This window comes from Petromyzon marinus, chromosome 3, assembly GCF_048934315.1.
Source record: "Petromyzon marinus isolate PM22_M1 ecotype Great Lakes invasive population chromosome 3, UKy_Petmar_22M1.pri1.0, whole genome shotgun sequence".
In the NCBI taxonomy this organism is placed as follows: Eukaryota; Metazoa; Chordata; class Hyperoartia; order Petromyzontiformes; family Petromyzontidae; genus Petromyzon; species Petromyzon marinus.
Window position 1 is genome coordinate 19,462,909 of NC_133669.1, and position 24,335 is coordinate 19,487,243.

The 24,335-nt window shown below is 47.8% G+C and overlaps 2 protein-coding genes and 1 long non-coding RNA gene across 6 annotated transcripts in view; 2 read left to right on the plus strand and 1 right to left on the minus strand.

Moving 5' to 3' along the window:
• Window positions 1–84: 84 nt before the first annotated feature.
• On the plus strand, window positions 85–16,109 carry CFAP184 (cilia and flagella associated protein 184). Of its 4 annotated transcripts, none has more exons than XM_076052267.1 (11): window positions 85–1,787; window positions 2,079–2,178; window positions 3,983–4,483; window positions 5,441–5,487; window positions 6,985–7,141; window positions 8,006–8,106; window positions 8,461–8,614; window positions 9,485–9,678; window positions 11,349–11,561; window positions 13,261–13,398; window positions 15,415–16,109. In XM_076052267.1, exons 2-11 carry the CDS (start codon window positions 2,127–2,129, stop codon window positions 15,733–15,735), a joined length of 1,878 nt encoding a protein of 625 aa, XP_075908382.1. In that variant the 5' UTR covers window positions 85–1,787; window positions 2,079–2,126; the 3' UTR covers window positions 15,736–16,109. The 4 variants fall into 4 exon arrangements, with proteins under 4 accessions (XP_075908382.1, XP_032834007.1, XP_032833989.1 ...); XM_032978116.2 differs by having other exon boundaries at window positions 85–1,141; XM_032978098.2 differs by having other exon boundaries at window positions 85–2,178.
• LOC116956487 (uncharacterized) lies at window positions 16,103–24,031 on the minus strand. Its single transcript, XR_012929635.1, has 2 exons — window positions 21,330–24,031; window positions 16,103–20,565 (listed from the first exon to the last, which is right to left on the minus strand). It is a non-coding gene; the product is annotated as an uncharacterized LOC116956487 (long non-coding RNA).
• LOC116956478 (cell death-inducing p53-target protein 1-like) overlaps window positions 19,880–24,335 on the plus strand; it is a 30,635-nt gene continuing 26,179 nt past the window's right edge. Inside the window, exon 1 of the mRNA XM_032978148.2 lies at window positions 19,880–20,542. The gene's annotated coding sequence lies outside the window, so the exon portion shown is untranslated. The remainder of the gene's footprint in view (window positions 20,543–24,335) is intronic.

The following is a 24,335-nucleotide window of genomic DNA, read 5'->3' on the forward strand; positions in this document are numbered from 1 at the left end:
GGCTCGGCTGTTGAGCCTGCGGGCAGTGCAACAGCACCCGAGGCCCATGGTCCAAAAGAAACCAGGCGCCGGGCCTACGAAGAGAGGGGACATTGGACAGGGGGTGGCCCAATTTCCTTCCTTCGAACCAGGGCCCCTGCCAATCGTGCGCCGTCGCCGAGCATAATGGTTGTGAGCAAAGTCCGAGAGGTCATCACGGCCAAGGCTGTTGATGACATCGCACACCATCACTTGCTAGGTGCTGCTGTTCTTGCAGTCGATACCGGACTTTTCCCAAGGTCTGCTCTTATAATCTCACCACAGCCACCACGTGTTGTATGTATATTGAACTTCTTTCGCACTGTACGTAACCAACCGTGCCAATCGGATTTGCGGGGGAAGGACAACAAACAACTCTTTAGATCCCCCCCCTCGGTCACGGACCTCCGGCTGCCACTCAAATGCTCGTGTTTGTAACCTGCCCACGCGACGCATAGATCACGTCCACTCACCCGTCGCCTCAACACAGGCTCAACTCATGTCGGTGCTCGACTCGCAGACAAACTCTTGCCAAGTTCAAATCGAAGTTATCACAGTGGGAAGTCTGCTGTGGGCAGCTGACCTACGGATAGACTGGCCCCTGGAATGTGGGGTTTTACCTCTGGTACAGGACCACCGGCGAATAATGATTCAATGCCCCAATTCGTTTGAGAAGACCCACACTTTTATGAGACATGAAATTCTGAACTACCTGCACAGGGAAACAAATGAGAAGTAATATATGAAGTGCAAAAGTAAATCTAACACGCCTTAAAAAAAATATAATAGGCGACGTTTCGGGCAATTACTCTTCTGCACAGCACATAGCGAGGCAGTCAATTGACTCTATCGCGTTTCAGGCCTCTTGAGTATCTCTCTTCGCGGAAAACGGCGCCGTTGTCGAGACCCAATGCCACCCCCACCACGTTATGAACAGGAACATTTTATCTTCTTTGGTTCTTTCGGTAAAGTCACGTAGAATGAGAATAAAATAATAAATTAAATAAATTTTAGTGGGCGGTGGCTTTCACGTTGCCGGCAGTGACGTTTTCGCGTGGGCGGGGCGTCTCCGTGGTAACGTAAAGCCAACATGGCGGACGCCGGGCCTCCAGCGGTTACCATGGTGAGCGACCAAAAACTTCGCATCAAATTAAGCGACTTTACCGAAAGAACCAAGAATATAATGACAACATCAACGATATTACTGCCGATGGGAGCGTAACAATGTGTTAAACTGTAAAGCTTACCTGTCGCAACCCATACGGTTTACCCCGTATTCTTGTACAGGGAAATTTAGTTTTCAGGTCCACGCGACGTACAGCCGCTTCAATACGGGCAACATTTGTTTTTTTAATGTTTGTTTGTGTTTCTCCCTTGTGATGGTGACTTTGTTGGATGAACGTTGAGATTTATAAGGGGCACGGGGTGACCAGTAAGGTCTGAATTGGTTTAATTGGGTAGGGCACTGACAAGGGGTTGACGCGGGTATGGTAAAGCCGTTGTGTGCGGGGTTATTTTAGTTTTTATCGTTCTGAGGCGGTTTGAATTTAACGACACTGGTCGGTCAAACAGTTTCGCGATCCCGTTGGAAAGTTTAGTTTTTGTCGTTGTTAAAGTTCCACGGCAACCGTACTCGGGTGTTAGCTCGCTTCCTCGCTCGCTCGCTTTCAAGCGCTCCCGTCGACCGCCTTCTTGGACACATTCGCCGTGACCAGCGCACGATGCCCGTCGTGTTATAAAATTCATGTTAATGACGGCGCGGAGTCACGGTACGTGGCGTCACATACCCCGCAATGCCCACGGATCTCGTCGCATCTCGGAAGCGAAGCAAAGAGGGGGGAGGGGGGGGGTTGAGCCTGGATATGTCTCGAACGGAGTCGCCAATGGTGCGCGGCATGGTAGCCACTGACTGCTGTGGAACAACTGCGGCTTGGCGATGCACAAACGGGAGTTGTACAGCGCACCGTGCTTCGAAGCTCCCGCATACGGTGACCACCGCGATGACAAAGCCGAGGTGAAGTATGGTCAAATTAACCCCAATCTTCGAACCCGCACCGCAGGAGAGTGACCAAGACGCGTCCGAGGGTCAGAGCGGGGAGGGAGCGGTGATGGAGCCTCGGCAAGACCGAGGTGAAACGGACTCCACCGAACACGAAGCAGGTCGGACTGAAGTTCCAACATTTGTGTTTTTTTTACATTTTATAGATTTTATTTGACGAATCACTCTGGGTCCCTGCCGTAATGGTCCCTACCGAATCGGGTTGCCACCTGTCCTGGTGTTTCCCAGGACGTCGTCTTTTAGAGGTAGCTATTCTGAGATATATCTGTGAGGGGCGTAACATATCATAATCAGAATACAGGTAGTCCCCGACTTACGACGGAGATGCGTTACGACGGACCCCATCGTAAGTCGAAAATATCGTAAGTCGAAAATGGCCCTAGCCTACCCAGGAGTCTTAAAGAATGGTAATAATTTAGCAAAACAGAGCAATTTACAGTACCGTACTGTATAAACTATATACTGTATGTATTTATTAATTACAATACTGTATTGCACAGTAAAATTTAAAGTAAAAAACAAGGTAAATTCTTAGCCTACCTATATGAACTGCAATATCATAGAAAGTTTTTTCAGGAAACAATCCTATCTGCTATAAAAACTTTTAACATGCATTGAACGTATCGTATCGTGGTAACTCTATCATGAAATCGCTAAAGCTATGTATCATACATGCACTGAACGTATCGTAACGTATCATATTCTACTGTACTCACCAAGATTCTGTCCGTCGTCTGCATACTTGAACGTTGTTACGTTGTTGATGGCTACATTAACTTAGTTGTCGGAAGAGGAGGATGGCGATGATAAAGTTACAGTATCGTACCTCGTACGCTGCTGCGTTTGCCTGCTGCGCGAAATTAAAAATATTTTACAATTTTGTCATATCGCTATCGCCATCGTAAGATCGAAATATCATAAGTCGGGCCATCGTAAGTTGGGGACTACCTGTATTTATACTGGAGGAATCCGATGATCTATACAACTCTTTTTCACATAGATGTCATCATGGCTACAGTAGATAGCACTGGTGTCATTGTTGGGGGTTAAGGTTGCCACCTGTCCCTGTTTTTTTTAAGTAGCTCTCCTGCAACACTAAAAGCATAGGCGGAGTTTGACTTCTATATTTGGGGGGTGGGCAGGGGTTCGCTTTGTCCCTCACATTAGGAATAGAGGGTGCATAATATTAATTCAATAATTGCATTGTTTTTATCTTAATTGTAAACTACTGAAAATTTATTAATAAAGGGGTTGAACCTCCCCCCCCCGTTCCTCAACTCTGTCCATGATTAAAAGTCTCGTTTTTTTGTCAGTTGTGTAATACAGCACTGCACCACTCAAATCCGATGTATTTACACGTGAGCAGTTTTCAACTCTTCCGGTATCGTGATACGTTCTTACGTCGATATATCCCGGCGGAGGTGGCAACCCTCTTCACAAGACCACCCAGACGTGATGTTGCATGAGAGCCACTGTTACCTTACCTCATTTAAAGGTCTCTCTCACACAGCCACTGCAGTGGGTGGCTTGTTTTCTTTCACCCACTTTGTCACGCTCATTCTTAGAGACGAAGACCTGGGAAAGGGGGCAGTCGACCTGCATGACTTTGAAACCTGAGTGTCAGGCCCAGCACTGCTCACCAAAGCTGTAATAAGGTGTCCGTTGATGTGCGTAGACGTTTTAGACGCCCATCAAAGAACTTAAAATTGTTCATGTAGCTGTCAGAAGTCCTTGCATGAGCAACTTCCCACACGTTTACATAAAAGTAGCAATGATAATAATATGAATTTACCCAGAAAAGTCTCAATTTATTTCATGAAGGCCGTTGTTAATGATATTTAAGTGATAATTCTTTACACGTGCACGCAATCCCATTTTGATTCCTCCTTGCCCGTCCACGTTTAGACCCCGTGCCCTCAGACACAGCAGACAGCACAATTGGTGAGACGCGGGGCATGGAAGACACCGATGGGGCAATTGAGACGCCTGCAGAGGGGGACACCGATGGAGCCGAGACAGCGACAGCCAAAGACATCGAAGGGCCTGAGGCAGCGGCAGCTGGAGACACGGACAGGGATGCAGCTGAGACACCAGCAGAGACAGACACTGGCGGGGCAGAAGCGGCAGCTGACACGACGGCTGTCGCAGACGGTGACAGCAAAGGCGAAGAGGTTGCGCTGTTAAACAGCGGGCGCGAGGAGATGCTGGCAGTGGGAGAGACGGCCCCCACAGAGGCGTCGGCATCTGACGAGGTGGACGAGGGGGAAGCTCGGAATCCGGATGGAGCGGGCCCGGAAGTGATCGTGATGGAGGGGGAACGACTTTCCCCAGGTCCGGAACAGGAACCTGCACCTGGTGCTGAGGGTGATGGGTCACCAGTGGAGCTGCTCACGGAACAGCCTGACGGTTTGTTCAAATGCAGTCATGCTAAACCGTGGGTATTCGATCGCTGAAGGACCAGAATGTCGACCTAACCCATTATCGCAATCCCTGCCGGGTCAATAAAATGAGTACCACTTTCTGGGCATCAACATTGCTCATCTTATGGATAGACTGGCTGCTGCCATGGGAATATGGAATTTCCATCATTTTCTAAGGGCCACCAATGTTAATAAGCTCTCGCTAGCTCTTGTCTGTGGAGGAAGACACTTGAATTTATTTATTTTTATTCAGGAAAGCATCGCTGAGGCTCAAGGCTCATTTTCTTGAACTGCTTTCTGTGTTTCGTTTGTTGTCCTTCCCCCACACGTACGGTGTAAAATAAGTTTAACATACATATGTACATTCAATGAGGGTCCTGTTCGGGGTTCGGATACCTTTGAGGGCAAAACAACTCTCCTATGGTGATGCCCTGTCTCAAACCCACTTTCTGTCCTTCCTCCTACAGACATCACCTCATTTCCTGGAAAAAAAATGCTCTATATTAAGCTGTCACTGGAATATCTCCCTTTACACTTACTTTAACAATCACTCAAATATGGCACCTTGTCTGCAACACCACTGCCATTCACTGCAGCTAAAAGTAGGTCCGCCATTAAAATGTATGCAGTCTAAATATGGGACATTTCCTTTCAACACCACGTAGTTTAATGTTGCCTTCCCACTACAAAAATAAATAACTAGGACAACTGTTGAAAATCCCAAAAAGTTAAATTACATAACAATGGAAAACTGGGCTACTGAGATCGTGCATTGATGTGTTTCCGATGTTGGTTCCGCAATTGATGTTGGTACCAAGTATCCCTTTTGTGTTAGCACTGGTGAGTCTGGCAGTACCAGCTGGTTTGGTGAGAGAAGAGGGGGGGGGAGGATGACAACTGCTTTGAAAGGTCTCTAACGTTCTATAAATGTCTCCCCTTAAAGGTCAAGACAGCACAGAGAGAGCGGAGGGAGACTTGGCTGCGGCAGAGGTAAGCCCATAAAAACTCATGGGCCGCAGAGATTTATTTCCCCCCACTGCCCGGTGGACATTTCCATGCCGTGCGGTGGAAAACGAGGACGTCTGTTTGCGTGTGGCGTTGGCACGGAGTAACCGCTGGAATTAAAGTGCGGGGGATGATTTTTGCAAAACGCTTTTAGCCAACTCATTTAGAAATGCTGAAAATATATCAGATGAGCAGCATGGCTAGGTGAAGCAGCGCCATGCTGAGGCTTAATTTATCTAGCTGGGCGAGAGCCAATTAAAGCAAATGTGGGAAAGTCACATTTATATAAGGATACTTTGCAGTTTTCCTTTTGCCCGTGGGTGGTTAAGTGTGGAATTTGGACCTTGACACTGGTGGCACACAATGAGCTGCTCTTACAAATATATCCATGTACGGTTTGTAGTCAATCCACTGCAGGATGAGAGCCTCCCCACACCATGTGGGTCATGGAGGTTATTTTATTATACTTCATCATGCTGGTCAGTGAAGGCGGCAGCATATTTTGTTGTTTGGGAATACCCTGTATAATTATCAGCAACTACAGCGAGAATCTGTGCCGTCAGATAGCTGTCTCACAATCAGGTGGTCATGAGTTAAGCCCAGTTATGTTAGCAGCATCCCTCCAAGGTGGATAAAATGAATGCCACTTTATTGTAACTGAAGAGCCAATCTCTTATGGATAGACTGGCCCTCAACTTTAGAAATATGGAATTTCGACCACTGGCTTACTGCCACCAACAGAGGTTAGCATCACCTAATGCTCGTTTGAACAAGAAGACGGGTAGACTTTGACCTGTCATGGAAAATTAACTGTAGCCAATGCTCATTGAATGTTGAAATCACTCGAGCATAGTTCATTGTAAGTAGAATATGTAAGGTAATTTCCACTAGGCTTGTATTGATTCACTCCCCGACTGTGATTTGATGAATTGTTACAAGACAGGGCCACAATTCGATTCAATAAATACATTATTTGTTTTAATCTTCATTGTAGTACGTCCTATGCCCTGTCTGTCTTACTCATACAACCTCTGTTCTATAGTCACGTTTTTTTTTGTCTCTACTGTTTCTCTGTCTTTATACTCTTGTGCATTAAGATCATTATCCTGAACGGAAATTGTTTATAAAATATCCATGAATCGAGAGTAATGCATTCTTACCCGTATGATTGATGGGGGGAGGGGGGTGCGAGTCACGTCCATCAAAGAGATGGAGTGATAAAAAAAAAGATAATGTGCAGGTGCTAGGTGGATTATTACATCTCGGGATCATGAAAGGCGGCATGTGGGAGGCCTTAATCCAGCAGTGGATTGCCCATGGCTAATGATGATGATTCATTGTTGTGAGCATTGGAATTGATTTTAATCAATCAATCGTTGACTACTTGCCAGCATTGGCATCATTGGCGCCTGTTAGATTTGGTTATTTCTTGATGGATTTTCACCTGTGGTCCCTGCCGTTTCTCTACATTCAATTGAGCAGGCAGCGGAGGTGGCACAGGGAGATAGGACCCCCGCAACACCAACCATCATCGCGCCCGACGAGGAGTCTGAGCGGTCGATGGAGGAGCCCGTGTCACGGGAGCCAAGCGCTCACGATGGACGGGACTGCGTCAAGGCCGGGGGCGACGGAGCCATGGGTGGGTAGACTCTTGGGGACTCTTTGAGGAATTTGCTCATCCTAATCGCTCAGCCTCTTGAGCTGAGCTTGCATCGAGTGAAATATTCTAGTTAATGCTGCGGGTATAACCATAACATCTCGTGACGATGTTCAAACAATATTTAAAACATGGTGTGCAGGTGTCATCGTCCAAAATTGATTAATTACTTGCAAATCAATAAATAATTAATAGGAAAGCTACATAGCACCTTTTCTGCACTATGGAGGCGAGATGTTAACTACCTCGTCAGGTATACAGGAGGTCGTGGGTTCGATCCCGACCCTGACGCCTGTATATTTGGAGCTTGCATGTTCTCTCCATGCTCGCGTGGATTTTTATCCGGTTCCTCCAGTTTTCCCCTCCACATTTAGAATCAGTGTTTGGCCTCAATACATTTACACACGATAAGCCACTTCATTGGGCTATCATTTTTGGCCAGTTAGCTTCTGAAAAAGAGCTATACAGCTCAAGTGGGTCTTACGTGGTAAAATAACAAATATATACAGTTTATACTTTAATTCCCATTTGCAGGCCGGTGCTGCGTAATCCTCGTTAAAACAAGGACAGCTAGACTGCTGCGGGGCAATGGATTGCTTGAAATGAGACGTGATGTGAAGGCACTTTGAGTTGCTGAGGCATTATATACTCCCTATAAATGCACATGGATATCCTGATTAAGAAGCTGAAATAGAAGGAGCCACTTTCAGACATTATAGTTCTTTTTTTCCCCAACTTGTTTTTACTGTCAAGCAGTGGCTCGCGCAGTCACGACAGCCCTTGTCGGCGGTTTGTTGGGTTTCTGCCCAGTGCACTAGCCGCAGGAACCTAATGTGTGCTTGACAGTAGGTAATTTAGATGCAGTAGAGGAGCAGGACATGGAGAACACCGTGGAGGGTGAGATGGAGCCACAGATGAGTCATGAGGAGCTTCTGGAAAAATACCAGGTAAGGTGGAGGGGGAGAGTGACCTCACACTATATGCGCCGTTCCTTCAACACTACCTCTGCCCACTCACCTACTCACTCATTTACTCACTCACTCCATTATCTTTCCCTCTCTCTCACACTCTCCTCCATCACTCATGAACACACTACTCCCTGCACCTCACCCGTCCATCTCCTCTCCCTCTCTCACACCCTCTTTTTTCCCCCTATCCTCTTTCACTCACACACTCCTGCCCATGTCTCCCCCCACCCACCTCTCACCCCCACACCTCTTCGTCCGATTCATGTCCCCCCTTACCTCACACTTCCTCCTCTCCTTTCCTCTCCTCCGTTCTGCCGACCCCTCGCGGCGCAGGCTCTGCATGAGACCCACGAGAAGCTACTGAGGCGGAATGGGCAGCTGCAGCACAAGCTCGCTGATTACTTTCGCCGCAAAAAGGGCGAGGACGGACGAGTGGAAGTGGAGCGCGGAGGCCTCGACCAGGAGCAGAAGTATCTCAAGTACATGGGTGAGGGTCGGCCCAGTGGACTCATTGAACTGGTGGGATAGTGCCCTCCCCGTGGAGTTGTGGTGTTGGGGCCTCCTAGAAGAGTTGCCTGGTGGTCAAGTGGCAAGGGGGCCTGGTGGGCTAATTGGCCAGATGGCTTAATGGGCTGGTCAAGTGTTGGTCTAGTGCAGGGGTCGGCAAACTGCGGCTCCAGAGCTGTATGCGGCTCTTTCAAGACTGCTTCGTTTTTTTATTTATTAAGGACCGTCTCGTATTCACATGCATTGCGGCTCTTTTAATACTGAGTTATTTTGGTTGCCGACCCCTGGCCTAGTGGGATAGAGGCCCAATAACAAAGTAGTCTGGTGGAGGGTTGGCAACAAGGAATGGTGGCGTGGTGACTCAGGGGTTAGTAACCCAGTGACCGAGTGGCTTGGTCGTTTCTTGGCCTGGTGGAGTGGTGGCCCGAGAGTGGCCCTAGTGGCTGGACACACCAGGAATCCTGGTCAAGAGGCTGTGATATTATGAGTTCACATCCTGGCCAGGGTCAACCCAGCCACTATCATCATCATTGCAATAATAATCATCATCATCTTCATCACCACAACCATCGCTATGGTCATTGTCATCATTATTATTTGAGGAGGTAACACTCAAAAAAATCTTCCACATTCATGTCCATACCCTATTTTTAAACCTACTTTTAGTTCTGCCCATCTTCTGGCCGCCAATCCTGCCACAAGCTGCGGGGTGTAGAGCAACGTACGGCGTTAGAATGTACACCATCAATCCGCGCCGAACCATGCCACGCTGGTCGCCTTTCCCTGCTGCGCTCATTCATGCTGCCCGCCTCCCGCCACCCTACCCCACTCTCCACCATCTTTTTTCCAGTGGCCATAGAGGATGTGCGCCGCCAGGAGCAGCAGCAGCGGCTGGCGCTGGAGCGGCAGGTGGCCGACCTGTCCGCACGGCAGCAGCAGCAGCAGGAGTGCGTGGAGGCCGAGTGGCGGGCGTTGGCAGCCTGCAAGCGGCAAGCGGTGCTGGCAGCAATCAGGACTCGCATTGGGAGGCACGTGTCCAAAGAGGTAGCGGCCGGCAGTCACAGGCTTACACAGGGACGCGGGGGACGTGGGGACGCGGGCATAAAGCAACACGGGGATTCCTGTCCAGAGGTGTTGTTGACCTATTGTGGGCCTGAAGCGGAAATTATTTTTGGAAGCCTCCCCCACCCCTTTCCCACCATCTTTTAATGTATAAACTCCTAATGAGAAGACCAAAGAGACTATATGGAGAAAAACAGATAGGCATGTAGCAAGATAAGAGGAATGTGGACAGACGATAGAGATGTAATGGTCTCAGAGGAGACAGATACCAATGAGATGGAAATGTAGTAAAATTATAGAGAAATACAGTTAGAGTGAGATTGGCTTGTTTGCTCATATTTAAATGAATTGGCTGTTTATGTTTATTAGGATCTGATTTCGAGCTGATATTTGGTGCATCACTACTTGTTTCATGAATCCGGGGGCCCTTTAGCTATATGGGGTCTTACACTATTTCTTAGTCTGCTTATGTCGAGTGCTACCACTGTCCCAGCCACTCGCCCAGCCTAATGGTTCATTGAGCATTATCAGATATGGACGTAACGATCCCCCCCATCTCTTGGATCACAACTTTATTCACAAATTGATTAGTGTCTTGTCCCTGTGGTGCATGTACATAAGTCTGTAGTGGTGCTAAATGACGATGAGGAAGCGGTCAGTTGCCTTACAAAAATGTAGGTCCATCAGCTCAAAGGCCTTTCATAATACAATCATTTTTTTTAAGCAGCAGTAAACGAAGAAAGCAGCAATTGCCTCAAGTCACTTAAAAAAGTACATCTGATGGAAATGTTCAGATGAGAAAACTTCCCACCTTCATAAGCTAGAAGGGCCGTTGCTCAAAACATCAGCCTGTTACATATTGTTTTGTTACTAAACCGACAGTTTAAATGTCGTATTTGCCCAGCAAGCGTGATACATTAGACACTCCGTACATTGTATCATCGGCGTAACGAAATTATGGTCGTCGAATGCACACTCCTGTCTTTCTCTGATGATCTTTTTGTTTTATTTTATTCATTCTACACAATATGCAGTACAGCTGTAAATTATATTGAGCACAACTTTTGAGGAAGCAAACAGTGATGATTCTGTTCGAAAACCGGTCCCTTCTCAGGACCGCTTGGGAGCTTTTGGTATTTATGATAAGGTACGATTCACAGCATAGCCATCTAGATCATGATCTTCATCACCAGATGTGTATGCTATTAATATATAATAGACGATGTTTTGGGTGATGGCTCTTCTTCATAGCACATGGTGGGCCACATGAAGGGCCAAGTGCGAAGAGGGCGGATGTCGGGATGAATTTATTAAATGTCTAACCTGGAGGAAGTAACAATGAGCATACTCATCGGCTTTCACATAGTGGTGCAATGGCACAGTGATTACCACACTGTGGTGTTAACCCAGTGGTTAACTACGTATGTATGTATGTTGAACTTCTTTTGCAGCGTATGTAGCCAACCGTGCTAGTCGGAGGTGCAGATAATAATGAATTATGTCATCAAATTGGACCCAGGTGTGCTGAGTTCGGGCTTTAGTGGAGTTTTTTGTACCCCCTCTTTTTTTATGCAGTTTATGTCTTGTACCAGGCACTTCTTGTGTTGCAAAAAATCGAAAAACGATGGGACGGAGAGCACTCTCTCTTCCAGGAGCTGAAGCAGATGGAGCAGAGTGAGGAGCGCAAGGAGGAGGAGGTGGCGCACGTGCGTCTGCAGAACATCAAGCTGAAGAACCGGTTGAGGAAGCAGGAGCAGATGCTGCGGTCCCGTGAGGAGCTGGGCGAGGGGCTGCACCTCATCGACTTTGAGCAGCTCAAGATCGAGAACCAGACCTACAATGAGAAGGTGGAGGAGCGCAACGAGGTGAGGGGCAGGGGGGGAGGTGGGGGCCAGCCGCGAGAGCAAATGCCCGCGGTCGGTTAAGCTTCAGTGGCGTTCGGACAGCTAAATCACTAAACACAGTGAGGCCTCGGTTAACACATCGTGTTCACAACGCATGTTTGCTACAACGCTGGCACAACGCGTAACACCTGCACTGTTATAACGTGGATTGCGCACCGTTATAATGCGGTTTCTGAGTAGTCAACAAACTACTTTCTTGATCTGCGTGGCTGAGTGGTACGATACGGTACACGGAATGATACAGTAACGCGACGGCACACTCTCAGTTATTTTTCCCGCTATCTCACTGTGTACTCGCACTATATTGCATCTCGCCAAACTTTATCGTTACATTATTTATGGTTTTTCGCTTCACGCGGCACTTTTCAGGAACGCATCTACCGTATTAAACGAGGACCTTACGGTATTGTAATCGACTTTCTTTGCGGTTGCTTACTTGGGCCCTGTTAATCATTGCCGGCTAACTGGACATTCGACCTCCCGAAGTTGGGAAACCCTCTAAAGAACACGCCCGACGTGTCACCCAGCCCCACCCATCAGCTCCCTTCCAGTGACACACGCGGAACGGCTGATAATCTTATTTTTGCCAACTGTTAACGTTTTATCAGATTACTTGAGTAATCGCACTGATGATCAGTTACTTAAATAATTAGGTGACACAACTCTAGTTGTTGGTAATGCATTTAACTTTTTTCTGGTGCCTCTTCCTCGCACATTATGTTTTACTGTTTTTTGTTTCAATTTGCTTGTGTGTCTCTCTGTTTGCCTCTGTGTGAGTCTCTCTCTGCTTGTGTGTCTGTCTCTGTGTCTCCGTGTCTATGTTTTGTCTCTCTCTCAAATTTAGCAATCTTTGGAAGAACGTAATCAACCAGGTGGGGTGTTTACTGTTTTGTTGGCTGACTCTCTGTGTTGTATTGCATTATATTTCCAACTTTACAATTTTGTTTTCTCTTTCATTTGTACCTGATGATGGTTGCTTGTGTTGCAATCGAAACGTCGTATTCTATTATTATTTAATTTCTTTCTACGTGACTTTTCCGAAAGAACCAAAGAGTAATTCCTGCAGTCACGAAAGCTTCGAATCTAGTTAGAATTTTTTTGTTCATTAATTTTACCGTATGGCGCTCTGAAGCCCTTAGGTGGGTCTGCTGCATCTCATATAATCATAAATAATATTATACGTTTTGTTCACGCGCACATTCAGGCGACCACGTGAATTTTGGTGGCTCAGCTCAGCGGTGGCAAACGTTCCACAAAAAAACATCAGCAGTTCCTGATGAACTGAAGAACTGCATTGTATGTATGTTGAAATTATTTCTCACCGTACATAGCCAACTGTGCTCGTCAAAGAGCATAGACCATCACGCAAACTCTGGTCATCCTCGCAGCAGATTTTGGCTAACCATCGATCAAAGACAGTCACTGCATCACGCACTTTCAGATGCGCTTGTGCTGCTATCTGGAACGCTCTTCCTTCCAACATTAGGAAGCCACTGGAGCTATGGACTTTTAAATCCTCTACATTGAAAGCTCATTTATTTAGAACTGCTTTTTGTGTTTAGTTTGTTGTCCTTCCCCCGTACCTCCGATTAGCATGGTTGTCTACGTACGGTGCGAAAGAAGTTCAACATACACACAATGTGCTAATTGTTGTCCACAGGAGCTGCTGAAGCTCAGGAGGAAGATCACGTGCACCGTGCACATGCTCACGCATGTCAAGGAGAAGCTGCAGTTCGTGCAGGTCGAGAACGAGGAGCAGAGGGCAGCTCTCGCCTCTGTCGAGGTCCACGTGGCGCAGGTGCGCTCGGGTGAAGAAACGGCGTTGTGCCGGCCATTGTGAACCGGGCCTGTATCGCAGCGACCAGCCATTGCGATTTGATGGGGTCACTCTCCCTTTTCTTTTTTGTTTTGCTGCTTTCTCCCCCCGTTGCACAGTCTATTCTCCTGTAACGCAGTAGTTGCATTCTGGAAGAACGCATTATGGAAAAATCGCGTTATAATAAATAATATACAATATAGGGTGAAGCACAGTCCGCAATAGTACGTGAGATGCGTATGCAGGATGAGCAAAGACTGAGGCACATGGGTAGCATCTAGAAGCATCCAGCATCCCGAATTGTGTGATGCTATGCCGAGGCAGCCGTACAACTGTTTATTCCTACTCGTGCGACGTAGTTCTGGTCACTCAATCGCGTTATATCCAATTCGCATATGCGTTATAAAAAAATGTGTTCCCTAATACATTCATCGCGTTATATCCAATTCGCTTAATAAAAAAACATGCAGCGTTATAGGAGAACAGACTGTATTCCAATTGTGCCGTCGGCATCTTGGTGGCATGAAGTGCAGGAATCTGCGTTTGTTGAAAACTCTCACATTGAGCCGTGTGACCGTCACCTTGAGTCGGGGAACAACCCCAGAAGATGACATTGCGTGACTACTTCAGAAGGTTCTTCAATAGCCTCTTGTATCCAGGCTAGGCTTACACCTACCCCTCTGTTTCCCCAGCCACTTGCAATGAAGCGCAAACTTTATAAGTGTGGGTGGGAGCATACGAATCAAACCCAAGGTCTCAGTGGTGCCTGCTCATTATCTCTGACGTGGCCATTGTGAAGCCTCTAAGCGAGAGAGAGAGAGAGTCACCCAGCCAAGTTTTAGCAAATTACTGCTCCGATTAGCACGGTTGGCTCCATACGGTTGCGAAAGAAGTTCAACATACATACGTACATGTTGCTTGAACCCAGAAACTGAATCATTCTAGCTGAATGTCTCCAAAACAGTGGTTATCAACCTAATGAGAGAGAAACACACACCCAGCTTCATGGCTTAATATTTTAATCTGAATGGTGCTAGCTCAGTGTCACCAAAATTATAATTATGAGCCCACTGAGACTTTCCATCACTTATTATTCTATTTTAGGTATGGTTTAAGTAGATGTTGGTAACATAAAACCAGTGAAGCAAAACAAAATCCATTTCTCTATTGTACTTCTATGCATCCACGTATATATTCACCGTCTTCAGAAAACCCGCACTGACCAGCGTGGTGAAGTATGGTCAAATGATCCCGACGAAGTGGAGAGGCTGTCATCCAGCAGTGGATTGGCGGAAGGGTTGTACATGGAAGTAGCTGCAGTTGAATTGTGAATCGGCTTCACCTGCACGGTCCAGACGGTGGTGCTGTTTCCCAGAAATGTCTGCAGCCTGGCACCATCTCCACTATTGGTTGTCTGTCCATCTGTTTAGTTGTGTGCCTCTATTTGTGTTTCTTGGTCCACTTGTCCACTGCCTTTCTACGAGTCTGTTTCTCTGTTTTCTGGCTGTCTGATTGTCTTTGTTTGGCTATCTGTCTGTGTCTATATTGACCTTTTCTTTTGCCTCTCCAGCTGTCTCTCTTTCTATACAGATGTTCTTTCATTTTATTTTTTGTCTGTTTGCATGTCTTCATCCACAACTGTCATTGTACATCAATGTATGTTTTTATTTGGTTTTGTATTTTTTTTGTCACGTGTGTTCACCAACCCCCCCCCCCCCGTGTGTCTGTCTACATCTCTGTGTGTTTGGCTCTCTAACTTCATTTCTTTAAGTCCATGTGCCCATGATCCATTTGTTTGCATTAATCATCCCCGTCCGTCCAACACTAGCCCTAGAACCCTACATCTCATCCCACAATAACCATCTCTTTCCCCTCACCCATTTTCCCTCCCTCATCTCTGTCACCCATCAATCGCCTCTCTCCCATCACTCCCAACTCTCCTCTCTCTTCCTCTACACCACCGCCCCCCTCCCCCCCCCCCCCTACCTTGGCCACCAGAGACGAGACGCCCTCACGAGAACCAAGCAGGCCCGGGACGCCCTGCGCACCGACAACATCCGCCTGCGCCGCCGTGCGGGGCTGCTGGGGAGCCCCCAGCTGCTGCGTGACCTCGAGGTGGCGGTGGACGGCGCCGAGCGGCTGCGTGGGCGCCTGCAGGAGCTGCGCGCGCGACACGCCGAGCTGGCGCTGGCCGCGCGGGGCGTGCGCGCCAAGGTCGAGCAGGCCCGGGCCGTAGCGGCCACCGGTGCCAGCGCCCGTAGAGGAGGAGGAGGAGGAGGAGCACTAGTGAGCACGTACGGCGCCGGCGCCCTCGCGTGAAGCCCACTGGTGCTCGGCGGCAACCAGCAGGGGTTTAGCGAAGGTGCTGCCTGCGTTCGTTGTGATGGTAGTTCACTCCATCGGATGGATTGCGATACAGAGACAGTGATAGGGATATACGTGTTTGATATAGTTGCGTGAGTTTGACCAAGTAAGTGCTGTCTCTTTGATTACGATTGATAGGATGGATACAAAAAAATTTCCGAAAAATATAACCTACTCACAAAGAAGGTTTTTTTTTTAAATGTCCGTGATATATATTTTTTGGAACAAACACATTTACAGTAACAACAACACTACCTTTATATACCTTTCGGGAAGAAGACCTCAGAAAGTGTGTGAAAGAATAAACAGGAGAAAGCAGCTGCAGGTGACGAAGTTTGTCCAATCACAGATTTATTCAAAGCTACTGGGAAAAAAACACAGTGCGTACAGTGGGTTTGCGAAGAGAAAATTCAGTTTCTCAAATGGGAAGTTATGCAACGTGAATACAAACAGGGCTATTTTGACTTCAATCAGCTATTCTCTCCTCCATAATGGAAACCCAGTGACGTTCCCTGAGAGCAGTGTTCTTCACTAATTTCCAGGGGGGGCGGTCGCTTTTGTTGATAAGACATCAGTTGTGAGGGCCGTCACACTGCCTGCAAGGGGTGTTTTCACATGTTGTGTGTTGTCGTGGGGGCCGTACATCAGGGACTGCACTAAAGGCACCAGGGGCTGCCAGTGGCCTGCAGGCCCTGCAATGAAGAACACTGCCTTCGAGCTCATGAGCCAAAGGGGTTGGCTAGCATCACCTGGGATTGCAAAGGTTACATGTATCTACCATTATATACGCACTTATTTTTATTGTTTTATTGCAATGCTTGCGGACTTTTGCCCCTTCTGCGCAACTCACACCCACGTCGCAGTGGCGTTTCAACATCACCTGACAATGTAGATTCGCCTTGAGTGATTTTTGCTCTCTGAAGTAGTACCAAATAAATCAATGCACATGGTAATGGTTAGTTTTAGGGCTAGTGTTTGGATTTACGGGTGGGTTAGTATAAGGTCTAGTGAAAGATTATAGCGAGAGTCAACATGAGGGATAATGGTAGTATTAGCGTTAGAATTTGGGTTAGATTTCACATGTAGTAAAGTTGAAGTGACGTTGGGCCTATACATGGTCATTGGTCGTGTCTTGCTTGAGATCCTACGGGAAGTGGTTTTAGTTTCACATGCAGCTTTTACAGATGTCACTCTGAAGTCTCGTGAAAATGAGTCTCGTGTATAGAAATCAGTTTAGAAATTATATCTAGAGCCGTCCTTGTGGTACGGCGATTCGGGCGGATTGCCCTGGGCCCCGCATTTTGGGGGCCCCCATGCTTCTGGTTTAGTTTGAAGGCGTCGCAGGTCCCACAGAGTGTTTTGCCCTGGGCCCCGCACCTCCCATATGGACGGCCCTGATGATATCCGTTCACTTCCATTGAGAACCATTCCCAAACATGAAAACGGTCATGCCCTAGTGTGTTCTGAGTTCGTAAAGCAAAAGTTAGAGAAAGGAGAGGAAGAGAAAGACTGAAGATAACATGGAAGTATAACATTAACAGGGACATGACAGGAGCTGAGGTGACAAGAGATCGGGGATGGGGGGAGGGACTACGGGAGACCTTCGACAGATAGATAGAGGGAAACTTGGCTGGCTGACCCCATAGCATCGTGGAAACTGGCCATAAAAATTTCTATCGCGATTCATGATTGGTTTCCTTTTGGTTATATTACGTATGTATAAGGTCAATTCGAGAGCTATGCACCCTCCACCACCTGACAAAGCCAAAGACACGAAGCTGTTTTTCAGCAAAACCGGTTATGTTGAAAAGCAAGCAATTTTGTTTACAATTGTATACGACGTTTCACTGGTTATTACACCCAGCACCAGTAGGTGTGAGCCAGAGCTCAGATCTCTCGTGAGGTCTGAGATTCCTGCAGCGTCAGTAAAATGAGAAGCACCACTGTCATCTTACATAGAGCCTGGCACACACCATAGCAATGTAGAACATTTCCACCAATGCCTCAGAACCCCCGGCATAGTTAAAACAACCAACAGATGCGGACACTATGACAAGACTGACCTCTGACTTTGCATAGGCACCCAGAGGTCGGTGAATAAGGGGAAAGATACCCCTGTAAGAGCTGACCTTGGAGGTCAACCGTCAACTGAATTTCATCTCGAAGACGCTGGGTCGCACTTAACTGTGTTAGAACTACACGTGGGAGGTGCGGCTTTCCTCAATTATTGGGGAATTAAGTAGTCGCCTAACTTTGGCAGTGGCGAAGTACAAGCAATTACTCGCATGCCCAATCATTGCCCAATTAAATGATTTTGCAGGAGGTACAAATGGAATCATCCATATGGTGACCACAAATGCCATCGAAGAGCTTTTCCGAACTCAACCTGCAGTCATGAAATTCGTCCTATGCTTTTCAAATACCACATGAAAGAAAATGTTTAACTTTTCAAAAACTGCGAGATCTAGCAGAGGGAAGGAATTGACAGCTAGCTGTAGTGGCATCAACGGATATTGCTGGTGGTGCTGACGTCTCATTTTTAGTTAACTTGAGTGGCTTAGGCAACCGAAATCCTGCGTCTCCTTCATTACTTAATAGCTCCCCTATGAGCTTGGTAGATATTCCACGTTCCTTTAGTAGGTGCCAGGCTCTCTATATAATGACCTCAATTAAAATGTCATAGGGTGCAAAGTGTAGCTTTGTAGAAACAAAAATATCTGCGACTTGTAGGAGGTAAACATGGCCCTGGATGAAAATCGGAGCGCAGTATTCTCCCAGGGTCTCAAGTCTGTTGTCAACCTCGAGTAAATATTTTGCAGTGAAGGAATCTGAGCTCTTGACGTTAAGTAACCCCTGCTGATTGACTGTGTTGGCCATGTCTTGGTGAGTGGCCCTTATTTCCTGAGTGCCCTCTCATCGTATTTCCAGTCGTCGTGTTGGGGCACGATAACAAGTTTTCAACAAAGTAGGTTACCCGTCTGTCCATCACGTATCGGATTTTCAACGTCTCCCCACATGTGAAGGGTTTTTCCATGCACCATGGTTTCTCTCTGTGCAAGAACAAATATATACCAATAAGGGAATTGAATAAACACCCTGAGCAGGGCCCTCCTAAAAATAGTGTTGAGACTCGGCAAGTCCTTGCTAAATAAAGAACTGGCACTGTATTATAGTGTCAACTCGGGTGGTGGTGCTGCTGTGGTCAGAGCATTGAGCTCACAAGTGGATTGTCGCAAGTTCAATTCCTGGTAAGAGAGTCACTTAGTGCACCATCGTAACCCGCAAAGCACAAGCAAACTAAGCAAACGCTCGGGGCCCCTAGCAGTTAAAGGGGCCCTGGATTAGAAAAAAGAATAGTGGTGAACCACATATCAGCTGGAATTTAGATCCTAATAAAATCGAATAAAAAAAACCAGCCAATTAATATTGCATCTCTATCGTGTCAGTACCTTCGATCGTCGCATGCCATGTTTGGCTCTTTATCTGCACCCCTCAGTAAACTAACATCTCTGTCTCCTGTCGCCTCACAATTTATAGAGAAGGCCGGCCCCTCAAAATAACTTCTGCTTAGCCTCCCCCTACAGGGAACCAGGACCGCCACTGATCATATTTCTAAATGATTGTAGGTATACTGTCTCTCAGTGTCTTTACCAATATCCATGTCTATATTTGCATCTTTTATGGCTACATCTCAGTGTATCTCCTTACATATATATTTGACTGTCCCTTCATGTCTCTATATTTGCATCTCTCCGTGCATTATTGTGTCTCTGTGTGTCTCTCTGTCTTTGTATCGATGTCTTTAGCTCCGTGTTGATGTGTGTGTGTATGGATCTCTCCATGTCCCTGTGGATTTCTGCGCTACTCTGTTTATGTCTCCCAGCAGCGTGCCAGTTTGTCCGTGTATCTCATCGTGTCTCTCCGTGCATGTGTATCTCCTCGTGTCTACAGCCACTGTCTCTCAAGATCCCCCCACTTCGTGGTGGGAGACATAGCAGTGGGTGGGGGGTAGGAGTCCCCCCCCCCACCCACTATCACCCCCCCCCCCACCACTATCACCCCTTCACACCCCCCCCTGAACCAGCTCCCCAGCCCCGCCCCTCAGTGACGTCACCTCGGCGCGTGGCCCCCGGGAGGAGTGGCGTGCGGAGGCCGGAGACATCAACACCCCGTCGGCAACAAGACCACGGAACGACAATATAATAATTATAACCAAACAATCCACCAATAGTACCGTCACGCATACAATCAACAGCATCAGCAGTAACGTCACAGACACAATTTGCACCGTCACCGATAACGCCATCACTATTGTCGTTGGTTACCATCGATACGGAAAGCATCGCCGACACCATCAATTCCGTTGCAAAATACAGTAGCAACGGTATCACCAGCGCCTTAAATAACACTGCCATTACATCACCTTACCGATAACGGCTAATCGCTAACGTCGACTATCATCGCGACACGGGAGTAATATTAACAACAGACACGACCATCAGTAATCGGTGTCTGCCACAGGCACCGTTTTACACGACCATCGTCACCAACCACAACAACAAACACCACCACCATCATCATCACGGACATCATCCGTATCCGGGACGTGTGGCTGCGTGAACATTGCGCTGTGGGGGTGACGACGAGGAGGAGGAGGAGTACTCGAGAGGATTTGATCGCTGAGGAGTGGACGAGCTGAAGGAAGTGCGACTCGGTAAGAGGTGAAGAAGGAGTTGACAACCAGCGGCGGAAGAGTGACGAGGTGAGAGTCTCGGCCATTTGGTGCTGAGGGGAGAAGGATGATGTTGGTGAGAGGGAGAGAGAGGCGCGAGTGGGTTTCAGTTACACGCGATGATGTTGTTCACCGCGAGTGGGTTTTTTTTTGTATGTTACGCAGCACGGTGGTGATGTCATCATCACCATCATCATCATCGTCACCCACATCACCGCCACCGTCATCATCACCACCGCCACCATCATCACCGTCACCCACATCACTGTCATCATCACCACCGCCACCACCATCATCACCATCATCATCACCGCCACCACCATCATCGTCACCATCATCACCACCATCATCACAGCCACCATCATCACCGTCACCCACATCACTATCATCATCACCACCGCCACCACCATCATCACCATCACCACCATCATCACCGCCACCATCATCACCGTCACCCACATCACTGTCATCATCATCATCACCACCGCCACCACCATCATCATCACCATCATCACCACTTCATCACCGCCACCACCACCGCCACCACCATCATCATCACCATCATCATCACCACCGCCACCACCGTCATCACCATCACCACCATCATCATCACCGCCACCATCATCACCGTCACCCACATCACTGTCATCATCATCACCACCGCCACCACCATCACCATCACCACCATCACCACCATCATCATCACCGCCAGCACCATCATCACCGCCAGCACCATCATCACCACCATCATCATCACCGCCAGCACCATCATCACCGCCAGCACCATCATCATCACCGCCAGCACCATCATCGTCACCAGCATCAGCACCACCACCGTCATCATCGCCGCTGTCACGGGTCGAGGTAACGGAGCCGCCAGGCCTCGTTCACTCCGGTTAGCCGGCCTTGCCCCTTCACTGCACGGCCTTGTACAACATTGACACAGCAATGCCCTTCACTGCATAGACAGCCTTGCCCTTCCATGCACAGCCTTGCCCTGTACGGCATAGACACCTCCTTGTGCTGTACTGCGTTAACACAGTAATGCCCTTCACTGCCCGGACACAGCCTTGCCCTTCTCTGCACAGCCTTGCCCTGTACAACATTGACACAACAATGCCCTTCACTGCATAGACAGCCTTGCCCTGTACAACATTGACACAGTAATGCCCTTCACTGCATAGACAGCCTTGCCCTTCCCTGCACAGCCTTGCCCTGTACAACATTGACACAATAATGCCCTTCACTGCATATACACAGTCTTGCTTTTTCCTGCACAGCCTTGCCCTGTACTGCATTAACACAGCAATGCCCTTCACGGCATAGACACAACCTTGCCCTTCCATGCGCAGCATTGCCCTGTACGGCATAGACACCTCCTTGTGCTGTACCGCATTAACACAGTAATGCCCTTCACTGCCCGGACACAACCTTTCCCTGTACGGTATAGACACAACCTTGTGCTGTCCTGCATTGACACAGCCTTGCCCTGTACGGTATATACGTAGTAATGCCCTTCACTGCATAGACACAGTAGAGTCATTCACTGTATATACACTGTAATGCCCTTCACTGCATAGACAGTCTTGTCTGTAATGCAGCCTTTCCCTGTTCTGCTAAGACAAAGCATTTTCCTCTACTGTAGCATTACCAAATACTGCATTAATACAGCCTTGCCCTTCACTGCATTGAAATGTGCTATTTACTGCATAGACATACCCTCGACTGCACGAACCACCTCCATGCCTTTTACATCACGGCCATGCCCTTCACCCTCGTGCTTTACTGCCTTTATCTACCTTGTTGATACGGAAATGCCCCCCCCCCCTACTGAACGGGGGTCGTGCTCATTCGGGCTCATCAGTGAGATATGCCCAGTTACAGACGTCATGGGTGAAGAATCCTGGTCTGAACTGTCGCCGACGTGCAGTAACAAAGACTCCTTCGCGTTGGATAACGGCTCACGGAAGTGGATATCGCAGAGCTACTACCTCAGAGGCACGCGACAGAGGGCGGCACTCTGCGTGTGAGAGTTAACCAAAGAGTATGGATTCCTGCAGTCACGAAAGCTTCAAATCAAGAACGAGAGTTAACGTTCACCACGCGACGGTTCAACTGATGTGCAGTATTCTAGATTTGAAGTTTTCGCGACTGCAAGGATCCATATTCTTTGGTTCTTTCAGTAAAGTCACGTAGGTGGAAAAAATAATCCAAATGTATTTTATTCTATTTTTTATTATTTTTTCCACCTACGTGACTTTATCGAAAGAACCAAAGAATATGATGTGCAGTATATATAATTCTCAGAGGTGACATTTAGGAGATGCAGAACTAGATTGAATGTGGTGGCGTATTTGTGGTGCAGTCATTGTATGTCCACCGACTGGGCTGAGACAACTGGATTCGAAGCCAGGGTCTCTCTGAGCGTCGCCGTCTCAGAGCCGTGAGCCATCCGGTCACCTACTAACATCGGATTGTTTTTGTAACAGCCCAAGAAGGAAATTTGAAAAAATTGGTAATTAAATGTATCCATAATCCAATTTTAATGAAAAAAATATGTTAACCAGTTTTGTCCCGTCTCACCAAAATTTTGCAACTATCATTCACATTAACCTTTCCTTTTGTCAGCTCGGTATATCGTCTCTCCACGATCCAAAAAATGAGCACCTATTCTGTTGGAAGTTAATGCTAGTTTTTTTTTACTAATAAGGTAACACCTGCCATATGAATGTGGAATTGGAGACTGGTTTCTTACATGGACCACCAGGGCTTGCCGCGCGTCAATGGTGTGTGTGGCTGCAAGTTGTGGCCAGTGGGGAGCGGTAGTGTAGCGGTTAGCGCGCTGCGCTACGAACCCGGCGACCCCAGTTCGATTCCCGCTCATGGCCAACACCAGTGACAATTATCTGAATGGGTCCTAGGTCTCCCCTAGGGCGACTCAGCCTCAAATGAGTAACTGATGACGGACGCTTGTGTTGCGCCCGAAACGTCGTGATTTATTATATTTTATACCTACGCGACTTTACCGAAAGAACCAAAGAGTATGGTGCAGTGTGTAAACATCGCCACTCGGGAGACAAAGCCGGTCATACATGGTGCTGGCCACCCACCCCCTCGTGTGTCATTCGGGCCTTCATAGGTGCTCGCTTTCAGCACTTGCCCCAACAGTCTGTTTCAGGCTATACCGGGGATATTTGTCTTTGGTGTGGCCAGGAGATGTCGAGTGTCACCTCCTGTGCTATTAGCTCCCACGCGAAGCTTAAACGCTCACCAGGCGAATTGGCCAAACCATCCCAATGTAGCACCCCCCCCCCCACCACGAGCTTAAAAAAGAGACTTATGCGTTCTAATAATGCTGTAGAATGGCTGGAAATTAGTCTATACTTCGAACTTGAAAAATCCAAATGCTCATCTTGTGACTCGGTGAGGCATTCCTGGGTAAATAATTGGCATACTTATCAGAAGGTAAATAATTGGCACACGAGAATGTGGAACTTTCTGGAAGCTGGCTTGATGCCACGAACGGGGATCGGCAACGCTCCTAGCTTGAGCACGGAGCCTTTTTCCGGGGCCCGATTTACATTTCTTTGGCGAAACGGCCGAAACACATCCATCATCGCACCCCCGCATCGTCTCAGCGGTAGTCGCCCCGCTTGACGATGGTGATTGGAGACGTGGCCACGTTCTCGCCGAAAAAAATATATATTAATCTGACGAAAAGGGACGTTTCCAGATCGCCGTCGAACAAATTGTCACCCTCGTGGTGCTTTAAAAAAAAATTACGCTCATTCGCGTTTTTCGCGAGGCGCGACGTCTCTTTGAT

Excerpts from the sequence above, each read along its gene's own strand:
- CFAP184 (XM_032978098.2), top strand. The coding sequence starts at position 2,040 with ATGGTCAAATTAACCCCAATCTTCGAACCCGCACCGCAGGAGAGTGAC. Across the intron at positions 2,179-3,982 it reads CTCCACCGAACACGAAGCAG|ACCCCGTGCCCTCAGACACA; the intron begins GTCGGACTGAAG and ends GTCCACGTTTAG. Across the intron at positions 9,679-11,348 it reads GGAGGCACGTGTCCAAAGAG|GAGCTGAAGCAGATGGAGCA; the intron begins GTAGCGGCCGGC and ends TCTCTCTTCCAG.